General features: G+C 40.5%; 1 protein-coding gene across 5 annotated transcripts in view; it reads right to left on the bottom strand.

Annotated features, from left to right (window-relative positions):
- ATP11C (ATPase phospholipid transporting 11C (ATP11C blood group)) overlaps positions 1 to 19,780 on the bottom strand; it is a 176,351-nt gene that overhangs the window by 6,654 nt on the left and 149,917 nt on the right. For 3 of the 5 annotated variants that reach the window (XM_087859692.1, XM_045805122.2, XM_045805123.2), the window contains exons 24-28: positions 17,605 to 17,732; positions 12,608 to 12,743; positions 10,373 to 10,438; positions 8,102 to 8,205; positions 4,978 to 5,131 (exon numbers count right to left, since the gene is read on the bottom strand). In XM_087859692.1, coding sequence (XP_087715818.1) covers positions 4,978 to 5,131; positions 8,102 to 8,205; positions 10,373 to 10,438; positions 12,608 to 12,743; positions 17,605 to 17,732 — 588 coding nt within the window. Of the gene's footprint in view, positions 1 to 4,791; positions 4,858 to 4,977; positions 5,132 to 8,101; positions 8,206 to 10,372; positions 10,439 to 12,607; positions 12,744 to 17,604; positions 17,733 to 19,780 lie in introns of all 5 variants that reach the window. The other 2 variants (XM_045805124.2, XM_087859693.1) reach the window with 1 other exon arrangement.

The raw sequence follows: 19,780 nt of genomic DNA, 5'->3' as shown, positions 1-19,780 counted from the left end.
CAATATGAAGGGACTGACTGCTCTTGGGCCCGTACAGGTTAAAAGCCTAACAAAACTAACACAGTGGGAAGATACCTGGTGAAACCACACTTCAGTCCCATTTATCGTTGGACCAATGCTTAATTTCCTTTATTCTAACATAATTTGGTTGGTTTCCCCCTTTTCTTACAGACACCTTTTTAAAAGGGTAGGCTAAAGACCTATGATTTCTCCTTTAAAATGCCTAGAGAAAGTAAAAATTGTTAACTTCAAGTTTAATCAGAAAACCCAACAGGTTATTATTTTTCCTTCTTATTCCATGCCTGAAGTTATAAGCTAAGTCACAGAGTTGGTTTTGGCATTGCCCAAGCAAAACAGAAGATGAGTGGTCAACGATGGGGACGAGTTTAACAATTCTGCTAATTAAGATTACCCATTTTATCTACTTAGTGACTAATGAAAATAGGTCTTAAAAAAAAAAACCGGCGAAAGTATCATATGCATCTAGCAGAATCTAATAAACAATAAAACTTTTAAAGGCAAATACTTTGACTTATTCATATTATGTTTTAACATAACCATATTTTTTCCTGTTCATATTTTACCTTCAAGTTGGTGACATGTTGGCAACATGCAAATTACCAATTGATAAAGCTAGAGAAATCTATAGTTTCTGAGAAAAAAAATTTAAATTGTTCTGCCTTCTATTTTGTGGGCAAAAATCTCGCAACAAAATGAACACGATACCAAGCCCCCCACCCCCATGTTTAATATACGAGCCTAATTATTTAAGACTGCAACTATAAGCACATTTTGGTGCACTCAAAACCTTACATCCGACCGTCAGAGATAAAAGTACTTCTATGAAGCAGAAATTTTAGGCGTTAATAGATTAGGTTACTTTATAAAGGAAAAAGAAAGGGAATATGAAAGTACAGAAGGCAGTGGAGAGCACGGAAAGAGTATCTGAAGCAATCAAAAACTGATATAGCCAGCAAGTGGTGGGGGGGAGGGGAGGAGTGAAGGAAGCGAGATAATGAGCTAAAAGAGGATGAAATTTCCACATTCCTTTGCAGTCATCTAAAGAGCTTTGATACCAGCTCAGGCTCAATGAGCAGTATGTCAAAGAGGCCAATGCATAAAGGTCCATCTCAACAGCCACAGTGTTAGGATTCAACTTTTTGTCTAATCCAGTTAACAGGGCTATTATCTATCCTTACAACCCACGGTTGTACGGGACACTGTGAGAATCACAATCGTCATCAGCCTTGGCACCACCGTTATTAAAAGGATAAGTTATAGTCCCCCAAATTTTCCAAGTGCTTTCTCTGGGAATTTTGCTCAGACAGCTGACATTCTTCCTTTTCCTGTCTTCCACTCCGAAAGAGCTCCCTCCAGAATGGAATATTTCTTCTAGTTTGTGCAGACATCCCATGCTAGGCATGGCCGTGTTGCTAGGTCCATTTCCATTAGCTTATAGTGTTCCAGGGTCTAGTAGGGCCAACTCAAGCCTCCCTTTCTGATGGTGGTAGTTTACGTGGGAAAACTTCCATAACGTGCTGAGAAGAAGTCTTCCACTGGATATGGGGAGTGGTATTTACTACTTGGCCAGAAAGTTCAGGTGTTACTTCACTGGTTAAGAGAGAGCCCAACAACTGTGCTAGGAGACCCAACTTTTTGAAATACCAGAAATCCTAAACTTTAAATTTCCTTTGAAGTGTTATCTTGTTCCACTGTTTGGTGCTCAATGGCGGTTTCACCATGTCCTGTCAGCAGCACGGTGATGTAGCTTTGTCCATTTATAAGCTAAAGAAAAGCCTTATGATCCTTAATGATAGGATTTTAGCTCAAAAATGAACCACACTGCTGAAAAGACAGCTGAGGAATAGGTAGCTTAAACGAACCTTTGAGTTAAATGACCGAGGGAACCTATTTTCGAAGAAAGTTGAATTCCTTACAACGCTGATGTCATGACAGAACTCAGCTGGGGCGGAGGCCGCCATACCAGCCTCTTTCCTGGCGGCTTCAGGAGGTCGTGACGAAATAGCTCAGATGTGTTACAACACGCCGTATCACCGAGTCTACTATTCTGCTTTATACCTGCTTACAGAAGAGCTCCCTATAAATCCCCTTTATAACTTAACTACAGTGAGAGCTCCCTGTGAGCTGGGGCTACATCTGGTTCATCCCTGAGTTACTGAGACCTAGTATAGTAGCTAACTTATAGTGGACCCTCAGGCAATGTATGCTGAATTGAATGGAATCTAACAGAAGGCTGCTTCTATAATTGTTAAATGTAAATGGCTTAGCTTCGTATTCAAATGCCAGAGCCATTTTCACTACCCGCCACTGAGTTCCTTCGGAAAGCAGCTGCCAAGACCCACAGGAGGACAGCACGGGCAGCCAACTTGCCACAGGTATTTCTGGCTCTGTGCACAAAGGATCCAAGATGCTAACTGGTTGAGGTCCAGGGGGAATCTTCTACCTCTAGGTAGGGACACACACTTTACCCCATTAGGGAGCCTGTCGGGTATGAGGCTGACCCAGTGTAAAAGAATTTTTTGCCTCTCTTTAAAAGTGAGGCCAATGCCTTAGCAAGGGATACTAAAGCAAGAAGGAAGTCACCCGGGATGTCAGACGGCTGGTGATGAAGATACTCTTTCTCCTTCATCTTAAAAGTGGCCTCTGCCTCTTTGATATGGCCAAACAGGGCCTTATGTAAACAGATGTGACATCAGAATAGCCATGGCTGCCATGTTTCAGTTGGCCTTTATGCATTCATACGCACTACTTTGCTCTTGCATTTTCTCACAAGGGAAAAAAAAAAAGAGGCAGTGCTGCTGAGTGCCCACAACTTTTTGTCTCATCTGCAACTCTCAAAAATCCCGCAGAGTCTGAAAAACCATTTAGCATTTCAGACACTGGATGTAAAGAGAGATGTTCATCAGTAGGCGGTTCAACACATGTTCTGGTTCAATGAGGGTAGGAATAAATGAATGAGTGAGTGAATGAATGAAGGTGATTATGGACATTTTCCTGATTGTTCTAGCACACCAGCATGCCAAGCTATAGCACAGACACTAGAATTCCTCCTATCATGGACATAACCCATGGCAAACAAATTTCATGCTGAACCTCATGCTTTCAACAGAAGTTCGTCATCTCCTGTTTGCATGGAAAGAAGATGTTTTACGTCTTTATCTGTGACTGCTTTGTAGCCTCCCTCCATTTAATTTATGTCAAAGTCACCTCCAGCCAGGGTCTACTTTTGTTTTTTTAAAAGAAAGGGCCTCAGGAAGAGGATAAGATGGTATGTTTGAAGGTTTTGATTTCGGAGATTTTTGTATCATCTTTAGAGCATGAAGCTGGGTGTGAGCCATTACTTAGCATGAGCTCCATTAACCCAAATAAGAAAAACATTTAGGAGCGTCCCAAAAGTGTACTCCCAAATAAGGGGACTAGAAGAGCACCTCAGAGATCCTTCCCAGACAAACTGTCTATTAGAACAAGGCACCAAACCACTTTCTTCCAGTGACATTTTTTATTTGGCTTGATCTAAATTGCCACTTGAGCCATTCTGGGAAGAACCTGTTGTATCATACCTGTTTTAGCCCTTTTAGACCTTTTACTAAGGTCGATGCAGACAAGTAAATGCCACTTTCCCATCCTAAGACTAAACACCAGGCCGGAGGGAGTTAGTAGGGGCCTACTGGAAGGATTAAAGAGTAGACTAAGGCGGTCTTAGCTAGGCTCATGTTACTGGGGGCACTGCCACCCACAAGGCATGCAGAAGCAGCGAGTTAAGGCCAGTTCTGACCACCTAACTGTACAGGGATTGGCTTTGCATACCAAAATCAATGTGGCTGATTCCACTGGTAATCTATTGATTTTGACTGGGGCTGATACTGACTTACCGATCGTGAAGGTCCTCTTTAACACAGCTAGTCACTAAAGATTTTCTCATTATAATCATTTTAGTTCCCTACACCTACATGATGCCAACCACTGGAGTCTCTGAAATCAACAGGCCAAAACCAAAATCAGACAAACCAGTTTTGTGGCTAAACTGGTTGGCAAATCTGATTGAATAGGTCTGGGAGATATACCTTAGACTATTTCCTGAAAATATTGCATTGGAGGGACTATACAATCGAGTTGGTGTCAAGAGGATAAAAACAGCATTCTGTTTGGCAAAATGAGTTAAGTGCTGGCAGGAAGAAGACATATTTAATTAATCTGTTGGTCAAAATTTGCCAGAAGTTTTCTTTTCCAAGCTAATCTACCCCTTTCACTTTAAAGGCTTTTTAGGAATGTTTAAAAGATACCCGACAATGCAGGGCCAAGCAATTAGGCTGGCAAAGGGTAATAACTTCTCATTCCCACAAGAAATTTACAATTTAAGCAGCAAAAATAAAAACACACTCATAAAACAATCTTAATTTTTACAAGTGTGTTCAGGAGGGTAAGGATGCAGAAATCACATCTAGGGAATTCTCTTTGGTTTAAATATACTGCTGGACAGACAGGGCTAGAAGCGACACAGAGATTAAGCAGCACTATAATTAAAGGAAGGGGAAAGGTTTGAAAGAAGCAAATTGGGATTATCAACTGAAAAATCTGCAAACAACCCACAGGGAAATTTCTAAGGTTAAAGCTGGAATGTTGGTGTGGAAATTCCTGGTGTGAAAATTCTAGGCTAAAAAAAAAAAAAACCACCCCGTTTTTTCCATTTAAAATTCCATATGGAGCATATGAGATACTCCATATGGATTGCTAAAGGTCACATAGAACACTATTAAGGAATCTACTTACCACCTGCATTGGATAACGAAGTTTTTACTATACTTTTTATGCAGAAGAGGAAATTAAGTGATGAACCTGTAAGGAGGGGTTTAACATGCTGTAACTAATGCAAATCTATTTAATAAGGTTTTTAGTTCATGGCAGATATTGAAGCCCCTTCCAAAAATCAACTTTTAATATAAACTTAGTTCTTACCCTGGCACTTCTTCTTCTTACATTCTTTAATACTATCAGGAGAATCTCAGGGAAAAGGCTGATAAATATTAGAAGAACTATGGCCAACCATGTAGATACAGAAGACAGCATTTGAGCAAATACGAAATACATTCTCTGTTGTTTGAGAAAAGGCCTAGAGCGGAAAGAACACACAGAATGGAAAGGAAATTAGTTCCCGTCATATGAAACAGATGTGTAATTGAAACTATCTTTTGTATTTACAGGGACTCTTCTAATTACACACATTAACAGAAATATTTTTCTTTAAGAATATCCCAAAAGTACCAAACAGATTTCATTTACTAAATATTTAGTGAAAAAAGGAGTGATAATTAAAGGGGAAGAATGACAGTAAAATGCATGAGTTGAAAACCAAGCAATCAACTTTAAAACTGCCACCTGGAGAATATTTATTGGCATTAGAAAATACTGGAGCTTCAAAGATATTCAAGAGCAACGGTTAATTTTTACGCTAACGAGCATTTTATTTCTCAGCTGTTTTGTTAATATGAGAATGGACTGTGCTCTACATTCAGAAATTTAAGACGTTTTTATATGCCCCCTCCCAACTCTACATAAAGACAGAAAGGACTGTTGAGCTTCTCTTTCTACCATTCTTATCCACAGATACATACTGAGTATCCAGTGTGCGCCAAGTAAGCTGGCAGAAGAATACTGCTAATAGGACATTAAGTCTTGGAGTCCAGAAATCTAGGACCCCTCATTCTGATGTTGGATTTCATTCTAAGTCATCCACTGAACTGTCTGGTGGCCAGAGAAAAGCCTCCCTAGGCTAAATGTTGTTGGAAGCAGAGGGGGAGGAAGTGTAAAGTGGCTGATCAGGGTTGGGATGCACAACAGACTCTCCCTGGATTAGGAGCTCTGGACAGATAACTGGTTGTCTCATTTATTAGATTACCCATTGGGCTCACTGAAGATAAACTGGTTTCTCATTAAAAAAAAATATCGATGTTTGTGCACTCTTATGTAACATAATAAAATCAAGCTTTTGGCTCTAGGTATATGGGGCTAGAGTGTGGCACAGGAAGTGAGCAGAACAGTGAGATGGAGAATTTTATGAGGTCCGGGCTAAAAAGGTTTTCCAGGGTCCCTACCATCCAAAAAAGAATTATGCAGAGCTCTACCCTTCACTCTAATTCTGAAGGGAACCCTGACTTATTTTCTAGGCAGTTAATTGACCATAATAAGGGTCCAGTAGACAACTAACAACTAGTCATTGGGTATTCCGCACAGTACTCACAATACTCTGTAATTAACAGCTCTAGATTTTTCTTTCTTTCTTTCTTTCTTTCTTTCTTTCTTTCTTTCTTTCTTTCTTTCTTTCTTTTCTTTTCTTTTCTTTTCTTTTCTTTTCTTTTCTTTTTTCTTTTCTTTGTTTGTTTCCCCTGCCCTGCAGCTCTAGATTTTTCTTTATCTTGACACCTATGGTGCTTTATGGGGGAAGAGCAAAAAACAAAAGCTATTATTCTTGGATTGGGTCTGGAGCTCAGAAATCATCATTCTCACTGCTAAACCCCAGAGGGGTGTGTCACAATGCCTCAGGGTTGAATGTGTCCAGAGGTAATAGCTGAAACCAGCATTTAGCTGAAATCTCACACAGTTTCTGGTCATATTTTGCTGGTTGCTTTGTAATTTTATATTCATGTAGTAGCTCAACTCAGCTCTACTTATGGATAGCACTACAGGCTACGAAATAAAAATAGATATATTTCATTTTTAGTAAGTATCGCTAATGACTAGAAAGAGGTGTAACAATATCTTAATCATTTAAAGGATTTATTTTAATCAATAAGGAATAGTCTGTGGTAAGAGAAACTAGTTTGCTAGAAACATTTTATTCTTGTGGAAATTTTGCATTAGTTCAGATGCTGATTACACAGATTTATAGACAGAACTATGGTGCTCTGGGCAGAGTTACAACTGTATATTACATTAGGTTAATCAACTTTGATTAATTTATATATTATTAAAGAAAACAGAGACTTCTGTCAGCTTCACTGCTTCAATAATTACCTCTATAGGTGCTCAATATATGCGTGATTACATTTTTTGGAACTGCTTAAGTGATTAGGTAGTTCATATTTTTATTTCTTAAGGCTTTTATTTAAAAAGCTTTTCAAAACAGTAAGAATTTTTTCTAATTAAGTCTCAAGGGATAATAAACACGGCCTCACATCTCCGTGATAACATGGAATGTTTTGTACCTGTGATTTTGCTCAAACCAGTGAGAAAATGTACTCCTAGAATCTCATTCTATGGCTTCCCCTAGCCATGCTCTCTGCTGCCGGCATCCTTGTCAAGAGAAGCCACTGATTAATGAAAACACCTACAATATTTAAAAACAAAATAAAGGCCTCTGGGAGTAAGAAAAGGAGATGACAATCTGACTTCTTTTCATTCCTTATAACTCTCCCAGTCACAGCTTCTGTGTCCTTCTCACTAGATCCTAATCTCCTAGAGGGAGGGGTACAGCCTATTCATCTTGGTTTCCCAGAGTGCCTCACACACAACAGATTCCGAATAAACATCTACCGAACCAAGATGAACTCAAGGAACTTTAAGGCCACACTGTAGATTCTGCCTTTACCCCACCCCAAACAATGAGACGTGATTTTAAGATATAACCCTCTGAATATTAAGTGGTATATATTCTTTCCTTGAGCACAAGTATAGTGACAAGATTGACAGTAATATACCATAAAGAGAATAGAATCCAAATGGATAATAGTGTATCTACCGGCCACCGTGTCCTGTAGAAACTTCAGAGGATGAATATTTCCACTGGAAACCACACGAAGGGCTAGAACCTGCAGTTTCACTTCACAGAGAGATGTTTACATACCTTCAAGTGGAAAGATTTGGACAGGGGCTACTAGAAAGGAGGACTTTTGAATGACTTGTATAAGTCGATATACTTGCATTTGAAATCTTACCTGAAGTTTACTTCCAGCCCATTAATATTAAAGACCTGCCATCTTATATAATCAACACTTTAAAAGTATAATTAATGTTTGCACAATGTACATATACATATATCTACTTTGTTATTTTACATATTACTCACACATGTTCAGCTGCTTACCAAATAATTCCTCCCCAGAAGAATGAGAAAAATACATAAAAGGCTAAAGAACCCCAAATCACAAAGTGATTTATCCATGTCCAGAAACGAGTATCCAAGGCGAGCTGAAAAGATACAACACAGGAGACTTCATGATGGGTACAACCTACACCAGGCAGTAAGTACACTATGCTGAGAACTTGCATACAATATGATACCTATGGGAGGATCTCACTTGGGCCAGGCAACTAGAAGAGAGGGAAACTAAAAGAAGAATAGAACCCAGACTTTTCAAAGGGCTAGGCTAAGAACGAGCTAAGTTCTGTCCCAAGGCCTCTAGACCCAAGAGGACAGGCTTGGAGGTACGATCAAGCAAGTAGCTGGTAGGTAAGGGGCTGCAGAGGCCTCGCTACTGAAGGAAGGGCAGGCACTGAGGTAACTGTAATATCCTCAGACTGGAGCCCTAAGTCCTCAGGTAGTGGTGGCTGGGAAGCTGACGACAAAAGGAGAAGGCCTAGTTGGTGGAGGCAGGTATACTGAAAAGTAGTACAAGAGGGAAGGGTTAGTTAGCAACCATACGAAGGAGTCTTGATAGCTCAAACACAACAGATGGGGATTATTAAATGCAAAGGCAACCAGCTCCACACACCTGGCACCATGTAGCAATGAATCACGAGCCTGACTAGGTAGTGTGCCTTTCAACTGCAAAACCCTTATCTAATCCATTAAATTAATAACATTTTCAGTTGCCTTAGATTTTAATCCCTCCATGTTTCTGCCAGGGCTGATTGTTTCCTTAGATTGTGGCACCTGGGATTTTCAAATGCAATCTAAAAATAAAAAGTATGGTCTGTTCTGCTTGTTTAAAATTTCTGGGCCACGTGGACCAATATCCAGGGCATTTGATTTTTGAAGAGGAGGTGGTGTCTCCGTTTTTTTTAACTTGCTGTGACACCCTGGTCCTTGACTCCCTGTTCTAAGTTTCTTGTTCATAAATAGGCTGTTTAGAACATTGTTAATATAGACCAGGCTTGAATTCCCACCTCTGGGCTGCTAGGGAGAGGGTCACGATAATATCCATCCAAAGATGAGAGAGTGAACGTCTTTTGAGGGACACATGAAAGATGCTACAGTAAGGCCCACTTTAACTATGAAGGCTTTGGGGCCATAAGCAAGACCAGAGGAAACAAAGGCGGGGAGGCTTCCGTCTGAAATCCTGATCCTGTGAAACCTAATAATAAATAGCAACAACCAGCAACTATTGTTCTGATCACATTCTATGTGCCAGACACCACTCTAAACGCTTTATGTGTATTCACTAATTGACATCCCACCAAAAATCCTAAGAGAGGAAGGTACTACTTTTATCTCCATTTCACAGAAGAAGAAATGAGGGTACTGAGAAACAAAGTCACTTGCCCAAAAATAGCAGCTAGTAAGTGGCTAAATGGAGATGAATTGTAACATTTTCTTTTGCAGTCCTACAATATTACTGAAATAGTAGATGAAAAATGCAAACATATGTTAGTTCTATTTGGTATGACAAATGCATCAGGAATAAAAACTTAGAGAGGAAATGATTAGAGGTTCTTTGTCAGTCATACATCTGGAATTCTAGTTCCACTGAGCATACTGGAATTCATTTACTCATTCTCAGATTCCACGTGAAGCGTTTATTACTGGACTGATCATCAAAAGAATTTGATTATGCTTTCAAGTATATTACATAACTGCATGTTAATGCCAATGATTCTTGTATGTTACCTGCTGCATATTGTTATGCATTTCATCACTAATATGGATAAATTTCAGTGATAAATACATTATATAAAATTTCATCTCTACTGAGCTCTTTTGCACACATATCTTGCTCCTGGATACCTACTCAACTGTCTTAAGTACTCCCATTCCTTTGAGGCCTGGTGTTTGTAAACAGATACATAATCTTAAAAACTATTCAAGTACTTAACATGGAAACACAAAACACACACACACACTCACAGCCTATTTATATACTACTTATACTGTCTTGAAGAAAGAAGAGGCAGATTTTCAACATAACTATGGTGGACGAATTTTTCAAAAAATGAGACAAAAAGGATAGACAATATTCTGGAAAAAATGGATCACAAATAGCATGCCAATGTCTAAATATCTAACATCATACATATTTCAGTAAGCATTCAGACTTGAATAACACCTGCAATACAATAGTATGAAACCAGAATAGTTTGAGACCAGAAAGAATTACAAAAATGGCATTAAATATATTTGAATAAATAAAAATCTAACCTTCAGAGTTACAGTGAATACTAAGACTGTAAAAACAATGGTTCCAAAAGTCCAGTTTCCATATACCTGAAAAACATTTAACAATTACATGCACCATGAATACACAAGCCTGCTTACGAAAATAAAAAGGCAAATTTAATCTTGGGTGTAACTGCTAAAGATTTGCATATAAAATATTGAGGGAAATATCTGATCAAAAGATCAGGCCAAAATGTTGGATTTTACTGTGACCCTAAATTTTCTTGGACAGCTACAACACACTTGCGGTTGGTAGGGTTTATTTCCATTACTCCATGTAGTACCGAACAGGGAACACACTGGTGTAATAAAGGCAGAAAAAAACCCCTATTCCACTAACAGTAATGTTCATCAAAACAAGTCATTTGAATGATTCATGTCTCTAAAGAGTTTGATATGGGCTTTCTCTGTAATAAAGAACTAAAGCTCTCAAATGAGGGCTAATTTGTAGACAAAGGGGCTCACATTTTAAAAATAGAGTCTGATTTTTTTGGCGGTAAATATCAGAGCAGTCAGCATGTGCACATCAAAGAAAAGCAGAGAGCATGTACAAGTCCATAACTATGGCAATGAATGGCACATATGCTTACCAAATGCTGTCAAGATCTGAATGCATAACATTAAAACAGAAAATGAAATGTAAAACGTTTTAAAAGAACAATAAAAAAAATTAACAGAAGCGAAAAAAAAAAAGGATCTGATCAAATCATACATGGTGTTGTTTAATCGCTGATAGCAGTTCTTACACTTACTGTAATTTTAGCAAACATTTAGAAGGATGGTGACATATACGGTCAAGTCTAATTTGGTTTTCACAAACTCAAAATGGGTGATGGATAAGACACAGGCTGGGGAAGTACTACATCTGTATTTCCTCCACAGTTACTCAGTGACTAATACTTTTTTTTAAGTAACCTTTACGCCCAATGCCCAACGTGGGGCTCGAACTCACGACCCCGAGAACAAGAGTCACATGCTCTACTGACTGAGTCAACCAGGTGCCCCCAGGGGATTAATAATTTCAAGGGAGTCATATTAAACCGACTTGTGTTAGTCCAAATTAGAAAGGTTTTGGCCTGTAGTAACCTAATTTCAAAGTAGCATTCACATTCATTGGGCCTATTACTTCTTCAACAGATGTTGACTGTATAGGTTCTGGACAGAGTTACTGTACTCAGTAAATCATTTTTGAACCTTAGCTTTGCTTCACATTATAATGATAAAGAATGAGTAACCATTAAACAGGAAGTCCAGAAATAGCAAAGAATGAACGTAGTGAAAGCACAGGTGAAATGGTGGGCTCGAGCCTCACCGTGTGGCCGTGGCAAGACCTCGCCCCACCAGCGGTGCTCTCCCAGAACATAGCCAGGGGAAAATCATCCCACTGCAGGCGCTGATTTATGTACTCACTTGCTAGGAAGGCACTGGTAGGATGAGGATAGTCTTTTTGGAAAACACTATGCTTCCACGGGGAAGGGAAGGAAATTCCATCTCTTTAACTATCGGGCAAACACGGCAAAGATATGGTAGCTACACCCTTCAACTCCAAGCACGAAAGGCCACTAACCATAGGAAGGGAGTGGGGCCAGACTTTACTTTTAAAACAGGAAAAGTCTTGGGGAGCCTGACTGGCTCAGTCAGTAGACCATGCGACTCTTGATCTTGGGGTCCTGAGTTCAAGCCCCATGTTGAGGGGTACAGTTGACTTAAAAAAAAAAAAGGGAAAGTATAGGGGTCTAAATTCTGAAGTCCTAAGAACTCTGTTCGTCTATTAAAAATTACAGCCAAGTTAAGCTTCCAGAAGGTTTGCACGTAAGCTCTCTAGTTAGCCATGCACACGGGAAGTGGTTTCTTTTTTAAATTATGTTCAATTAGCCAGCATACAGTACATCATTAGTTTTTGATGTAGTGTTCAACGACTCATTAGTTGCATATCACACCCAGTGCTCATTACTACACATGCCCCCCTTAATGTCCATCATTCGGTTACCCCATCCCCCCACCCCCCTCCCTTCTGTAACCCTCAGTTTGATCGGGAAGTGGTTTCTTACTTCAATACTTCTGTTGTTCTAAAAAAGTTCTAAGAAATAAATGCTGCCCTTAAGAAAAAGTTTACAAAATTATTACAGCTAGATTGTATGTATGATAAATCCAGTGCCTATAGATAAAAAATAAACCATGCTTACAATACCAAGATGTAATGAAATATTTTTTTACCTTTGCATTTTCTTCTAGGGATGAAGTCTGAAAAAGAAAGTAAGTCCCAAAGAAGAACACTGTCCCTTCAAATGCAGCTAGAAACGTCCAATATAAGAAGGGTCCCAACTGTAGCATGGCATTGCCAGAAATTTTCCTATTGAGAAATGGAAAAAGAAACCACAGGTTAATGAATCTCTGTAGGCTGTCTACTTAAAGATCCAGTGAAATGCCAAACGTGCATATAGGTGTGACCCTGTTATCATGAAGAGGGTACCCCAGAGGGACTGGAGAGCCATACTGAGCCACACGTTCATCTCCGTGCAATTGTTTCTAGACTGAGTAAATAGTCAAAGCACTAAGTTTAAAACTCTGGCCACTGACAACAATAACATCATCAAAAATAATTAACTCCCATTTATTGAGTACTAGGTCAGTAAACCGGGTTAAGAGATTTATATATATTGTCCGTTTCTATCCGCATAAAAACCACACGAGACAGGTACTTTTGTCAGTCCCATTTACAAATAATGAGCCTCCAAAAGATGGATCAGAATGGTTCCCAAACTACGATGCACACTGCAATCACTTGGGGATCTTTAGAAACACTGATGCCTGACTCCCACCCTCAATCTGATTTAACTGGCATGAGGTGTAATCTGGGCATTAAGAGATTTCTGAAGCTCCCCAGGTGACTCCAGTGTGCAGTAAATTTAGAAACACCAGCGTAGCAGCACGCCCGAGTCATTCAGTTAGTAAGGGGACGTGCTGGTATACAGCCACAGACTCATCTGCCTTCAAGTCATATGCATATGCTCTCAACTGAGCTACCACGGCTTTTCCAACTACAATTGCTAACATATGTCTTTTAATCAAGATTTCTTCTTGGGAATGTAACCTTTTTTAGGCCTCAGGGTACCCTTTATATTTTTTTCAATTGAGTCAAATAATGTTTCAAGCTGTGTAGTCATGTTTTCATAAATGGCAGGTGGATCAAAACTTTAAACTCTGTTAAAATAACACAATCTTCTCGGCACAAGTTGGAGTGTTAAATATGGCTACTAATTCTAATGGAGCAGAGCTGCAGGAAGAAGATGGGTTTGTGCAAGGAATTCTTTTGGCTTCCATATCAAATTGCCTTTTTTTTTTTTAAGAAAGAGAGTGTGGGGCAGGGAGAGAGAGAATCTTAAGCAGGTTCCATGCTCTGTGAGGAGCCGGACATGGGGCTTGATCTCACGACCCTGAGATCATGACCTGAGCCGAAATAAGTCGATCACTTAACCGACTGAGCCACCCAGGCGCCCCTCAAGTTGTTCTTAACATTTATCAGAAGGTAGGTAATCACTGATACAGCACACTGTTGCCGATACCACACAGCACATCACTTGGCTTTATCGAATAAGAAACACCTTTATAATGTAAATGCAAGTGATCCTTGTTCACTTGGTATTGAGTACTGTGGGGATTGCCGAAAACATGGCAATTATGTAACTTTTACCTACCAGGACTTCTAGGTGCATGAAGGAATTTGAAATCTGGGGGATGCATAATGCAATGTGTTGCTGTTTGCCCCAGAAAAACTGCAGGAGCAAAGAGGTGGCTGCTTCTCCGAGAAGAAACAAGCTCTCCCCACACACAATAAGTCACATTCTCAAGGCAACTGGGAGCCACAGGGAAGGCACCTTCCTAAAGATTCTTGCGATGAGTGCCCAGCAACTGCCAGCCCCGGAAGCTTTTGCGAGTCATTGAATTTGGGCTGAAGCAGGAGTGGATCCTGTCTTACTGGACTGTCTCTGGGAGTACACTACACACCGTGAGACGAAGGGGAGGGGATCATGTTATGCTGGGTGATATGCGAGGCTTTCTAGCTGCCCTCAAATGAATGACAAAGCTGTTGGAAACTCAGAGTATGACAGCCACCATGAAGGAGAACACGAGAGAAAATGAAGATTTGGGGGTAGTTGCCCCGAAGAACAGGCCCAAGCACCTGCCTATGACGGGAAGTGGCAGGTGTACTGGAATCTTTTTTTCGCCTTTTAAAGCTGTAGAAGAAACAAACTATGCCTCTTCCCTCTACAGAAGAACGACAGTTTACTATTTAAATTTCTCTTAGAAGCATGAACATATCCGAATATACCGTTTCGTGTCACAATATTTGGGAAGTGCCCGAGTCACTATGTCCCGGCAGGTGAAATTTGTAGTATGTCACACGATGCCAGCCGTAATATTAAGCGGTACGGCTGCAGACAGGGCCACAGAGGATGACTAGGGCCTCATGTTTCCAAAGGAATAATCGGGGTAACAGAGCAATCTACAGTACAGGTGCCGGCGGAGGTCAGCGTCTCATGGCTTTCCTTCAGTCAGGTGTAGCAAGTAGACCCTCTACGGAAAATCACCTGTGACCTACACCTGTCATTCCCTAACTAAAACTTCACGGACACCCTTAAAATAATTTGTACTCAATAGCTTTCTTCAGGTTTTCAACATTCTTAATGTATGAGAGCGCTCAGCATAGCCCTGAAGTTACGCGGAGGAGGGTGTTAGAATAAGATTAATAGCTCCCATCTACTTGAAAACGATGTGCCAGGGACTGTTTTAAATTGTTTTACATGTAGTCACTCATTTAATCCTCGCAAGAACACCGTGATTGGCTGCTACTGTTACCCATATTTTACCGAAGGTGAAACTGAGGCACAAGACAAAGTCACATGTTAGCAAGAAGCAGAGCCGGGACTGGAGTGCAGGAAGCTAGCTGGAGCTCTCGGTGGGACTGAATGGGAGGGATTTTGCTCCCTGCCGCCAAAATCCCACCTTAGCCAGAGCAGCCGCACTACTGGACTTCACTGTGACTGTTGTCCGGAGACAGAGCACTGCTGCTCAGTGTTTGAAAACCTCCAGCCAGCTGGAAAGTACACGGGGCTAGTCATCAGGGGGACTCCATTCCCATCTTGATTTGGCCTCTAGTTACACCATGTGTCCTTAGGTCAGTCATTTCTGGGCCCTGGTTGCTCATTTAAAAAGAGAGAGCATGCAAACTGATGCTCTGTAAGATTTCTCCTAGGCCTTCGATGATTCCCCTCTACATCTAACTATCCCCTTGCCACAAATACAGGGAAAAGCGGAACACGCTAATGCCAGAAAAATGCTGTCAGCAAACTCCAGTTTGGGGAAAAGTCTGCAAGATAAATGACCCAGTTTTGTCAACAAATAAATTTCCAGGTTAACCTACAGGTTAAAACACATGGACTTTATATTCTGATTCAAACAGGCATGCTATAAAGAGAAATGAGTCAATGTGGGGGCGCCTGGGTGGCTCAGATGGTTAAGCATCTGCCTTCAGCTCAGGTCATGATCTCTGGGTTCTAGGATGGGACCGAGCCCCATATGGGGCTCTCTACTCAACGAGGAGTCTGCTTCTCCCTCTCCTTTTGCCCCTCCCCACCATTCATGCTCTTTCCCTCCCAAATGAAATAAATAAAAAATCTTAAAAAAAAAAAGAAAGAGTCAGCTGGAGAAATCTGAACCTTGACTGGATGTCTGATAATATCATGGACTTGTTAAAGTTTTAGGGATGATAGGGTACTATTATTTTTTTAAGTTCTTTAAGAGAAACTTACTGAAATAACTATCTTATATAATGTTTAGTATTTAGTAAAAATAAGCCTAAGTCTGTAATAGAGGAAACAGGGTTATTCATGAACTAGGACAGACCCTGAACTGATAATTATTGAAGCTGAGTAGTGAGGATAGGGAAGTTCACTTTACTACTAGTATTTTTTTTAAAAGATTTTATTTATTTATTTGACAGAGAGAGAGAGAGAGACAGCAAGAGAGGGAACACAAGTAGGGGGAGCGGGAGAGGGAGAAGCAGGCTTCCCGCTGAACAGGGAGCCTGACGCGGGGCTCGATCCCAGGACCCTGGGATCATGACCTGAGCTGAAGGCAGATGCTTAACGACTGAGCCACCCAGGCGCCCCTATTACTAGTATTTTTGCTACTACTGTGCATGTCTGAAATGTTCAATTTTTCCGTCTTTAAAATAATGACAGATTTTATAAAGCTGGTTAAGTCTAGCAATTACTAAATGTAAGTTTAAAGAAATCCCTTAAATTTGTGCACCTTCACTTCATACAAATAAACCACCCGCGTCGCTCTCTTGCACTTGCTATCCACTATTTAGCAATGCTTATCATCTGCTATAAATTAACATCTTCATCCTTAGGTGTAGGCTTAACTTATAAAAATCCAACAAAATCATGCATTAAGCAACTGGCCAAGTGCCCCATCCATACAGAAAAACATCCATTTACAACTGACACAAAATGGATGTAATGACTTGATGCGTTCATTAGTTTCTCCAGCAATACGGTCTTAGAACAGGGCTAACAAAGTAGAGCAGCCTATGCTTCTGGGGCAGTTGAAGTGTCGGAGCACCTGGGTGGCTCAGTCGGTTAAGCAACCAACTTCTGGTTTCAGCTCAGGTTATGATCTTGGGGTCATGAGACTGAGCCCCACGTTGGGCTCCACACTCACTGAGTCCACTTTGGATTCTCTCCCTCTGCCCCTGCCCTCACTCACATGTGTGTACACGTTCTTTCTCTAAAATAAATCAATAAAATCTTAAAAAAAATAAAAGAGAAAGTCTAACATAATATCAGTCCAACCCATTATAGGTAGGAATCAATACTCTATAAATCTTTGTGTGTGTCCTTTTTTCTTTTTTGGTAGTTAAAATAGTGTGCCTTCCTGTGAGACTCCAGAACTCTATGACAACGTAGGTTCACGTTTTAGGAATTAGTAGATTTTCAACTAGATGGTTCACACATATTCATGGACAGGACCTACATCTAGGACACAGATCATTTTCCTATTGAATCGTACGGTTTAAGTAGCTCAAAATTCAGAACAGAACCATGTAATCCAATCAGGTGGGCAGCTGTGTCCTTCCTATCAGTGGATGAAACGAAACCCACGATTTTGAAAGTCTGACATGGTTTTTAACTCTATGTTCTACTTACATATACAATCGGGGATCTGAGGTCAGAGTGTCAATGTTGATGTGCTGCTCCAGCAGACTGTAGGCCAGGATGGGCAAGGATGTGAAGCAGATATTGTACATTGTCAGGTAAGCAGCATCATACAGTGGCTGAAAGGACAAACAACAGAAGAAAATATGAATGTGTTTGCAAAAATCACAAGCTGAAACAAGACACTTTCCTCTCACGCTTGTTGTGATAGCAAAAGAAGTTAATACATAAGGTCACTCTCACTGATAATTACAGAAAAGAAATTAACGTATTGTGATGTGTCGTATTAATATATCCTCCCTTTACATAGGCTCTTATTCAGAATAAGGTCTATTTCTAACAAATATTTACTAATAGATTTTGAAAAGATCTTTCAGTGAACAAAGACGAATGAAATACAAGCCTGGAATCCCTCAGGGAAACTGAGCATAGGTAGTGGCCAGCCTGTGTCATAGTGGTTTAGTTGTTAATATTTTACATGGTTTTCAGTATCACTATCAACCTTCTCTAGGTTCTATTTATGACACTGAATGTGGCTATTTACTAAGGATTAAATAAATGTATTTACAAAAACAAAGCTAAAAATATGTACACAGGCATGACTTCCCTAGGCTCCAGACCAAAATTTCCACCTTTCTGCTGGCTGTCCCACAGGCATCTGCAACTGAAAATGTCTAAAACCAAACTCATTCACTTTCCCCTTAAATCTGCTTTCTCCTATGTTCTCTCCCTCAGTGAACAGCCCCCACCATATGGCAACCTGAGTAGCTATCTTGGTGCCTGGCACCACCTGGGCGCTCAAGAAATATTTTGAAATGAGTGATTGTCCTATCTCACTAGCCATTTCTTCTTAGTCTCCTACTGCCTGAGCCCTCTGTTGGAGTGTTCCAGCGCTCAGTGTTTGGCACTTCATACTCACTCCCTAGGTAATCTCACCAGCTACGTGTTTTAATACCATCCATTCACCGAACATTCCCAAATATTTATCTCTGGCCCAGACCTGTCCCCACATATCCAGTTACCCACTTGTTACCTCCTGGAAATGTATTTCAAACCTACATCCAGAACTGAACTCCTGACCTGCCCTTAGCTCAAACTGGCTCCTCTTGAAGTATTCCCCATCTCAGGAAAGGGCAACTAAACCTTGGTGATCAAGCAGAACCAAAATCTTGGATGCATCCTTGACTCTTCTCTTTTTTCACACCCACATCCAGTCAATTAACAAGTGTTTACTGGCTCTACCTTCAAATATATTCAGAATCAGATCACTTCTCAGCATCTCCACAGTTACCTCCCTGCAAGCTTCCTAAATGGCTCCCTACTTCTTCCCCTTGACCTACGGTCCACACAATGGCCCAAGCAGTTCTGTCTGAAAGTCAGTCAAATCAAGTCACTGTTTTGTTCAAACTCTGCAGTGGATTCCTTTATCTCTGAAAGTTAAAAAAAAAAAAAGTTCCTACAAAGGGGTGGCTATACAGTCCCACTTGATCTGGCTTCTTCTACCTGTCTGGCCTTATCTCTTAGCTCTCTCCCACTCCAGCAGCAGTGCCTTCCTCACTGTACCTCCAACGCGTCAGGCACACTCCTGATTTAGGACTTCCTTTGACCTGGCTGTTGCCCCTGCCTGGAACACTTTCCCTTCAGATATCCTCATGGATTACGCCCTCACTCACAAGTATCAGCGCAAACGTCACCTTCTCAGAGAGACCAACCTTGATTTAAAGTTGCCGCTCCCTTTCTCATGGACACATTTCTCCTGTTATCTTGTTTTTTATTTTCCTATAGCACCAATCACCTTTGATCTTATGTTATACATTTATTATTTTTACTGTCTCTCTTTACACTAGAATTCAAGCTCTATGTGGGCAGGGATTTTTATTTACTTTATTGACAGGCATAACTTGAGAAAAGCAAGGCAGCGCCCCATATCCAGACTGTCCTGGCACTCGCAAGCTAGGCACTGGTGTTCTCCTGTCGAACACGAACAATTTCATAGAATAACAACATGAAATAAGGCTATTCTGTCACCATGACGGATCAAGACAAGAACATGACCACTCCATAATCACGCTGAACACAGAATATGAATATTGTCCAAATCAGAACATTAACCAATATCCCTGTTCTAGTGAATAGGGGTGACTGTTGTTTCTTGACCAATGACACC

The sequence above is a fragment of the Ursus americanus genome, chromosome X (genome assembly GCF_024610735.1).
Source record: "Ursus americanus isolate L20-20 chromosome X, mUrsAme1.1.p, whole genome shotgun sequence".
Classification (NCBI taxonomy): Eukaryota; Metazoa; Chordata; class Mammalia; order Carnivora; family Ursidae; genus Ursus; species Ursus americanus.
This window is presented reverse-complemented; position numbering and strand designations above follow the sequence as displayed.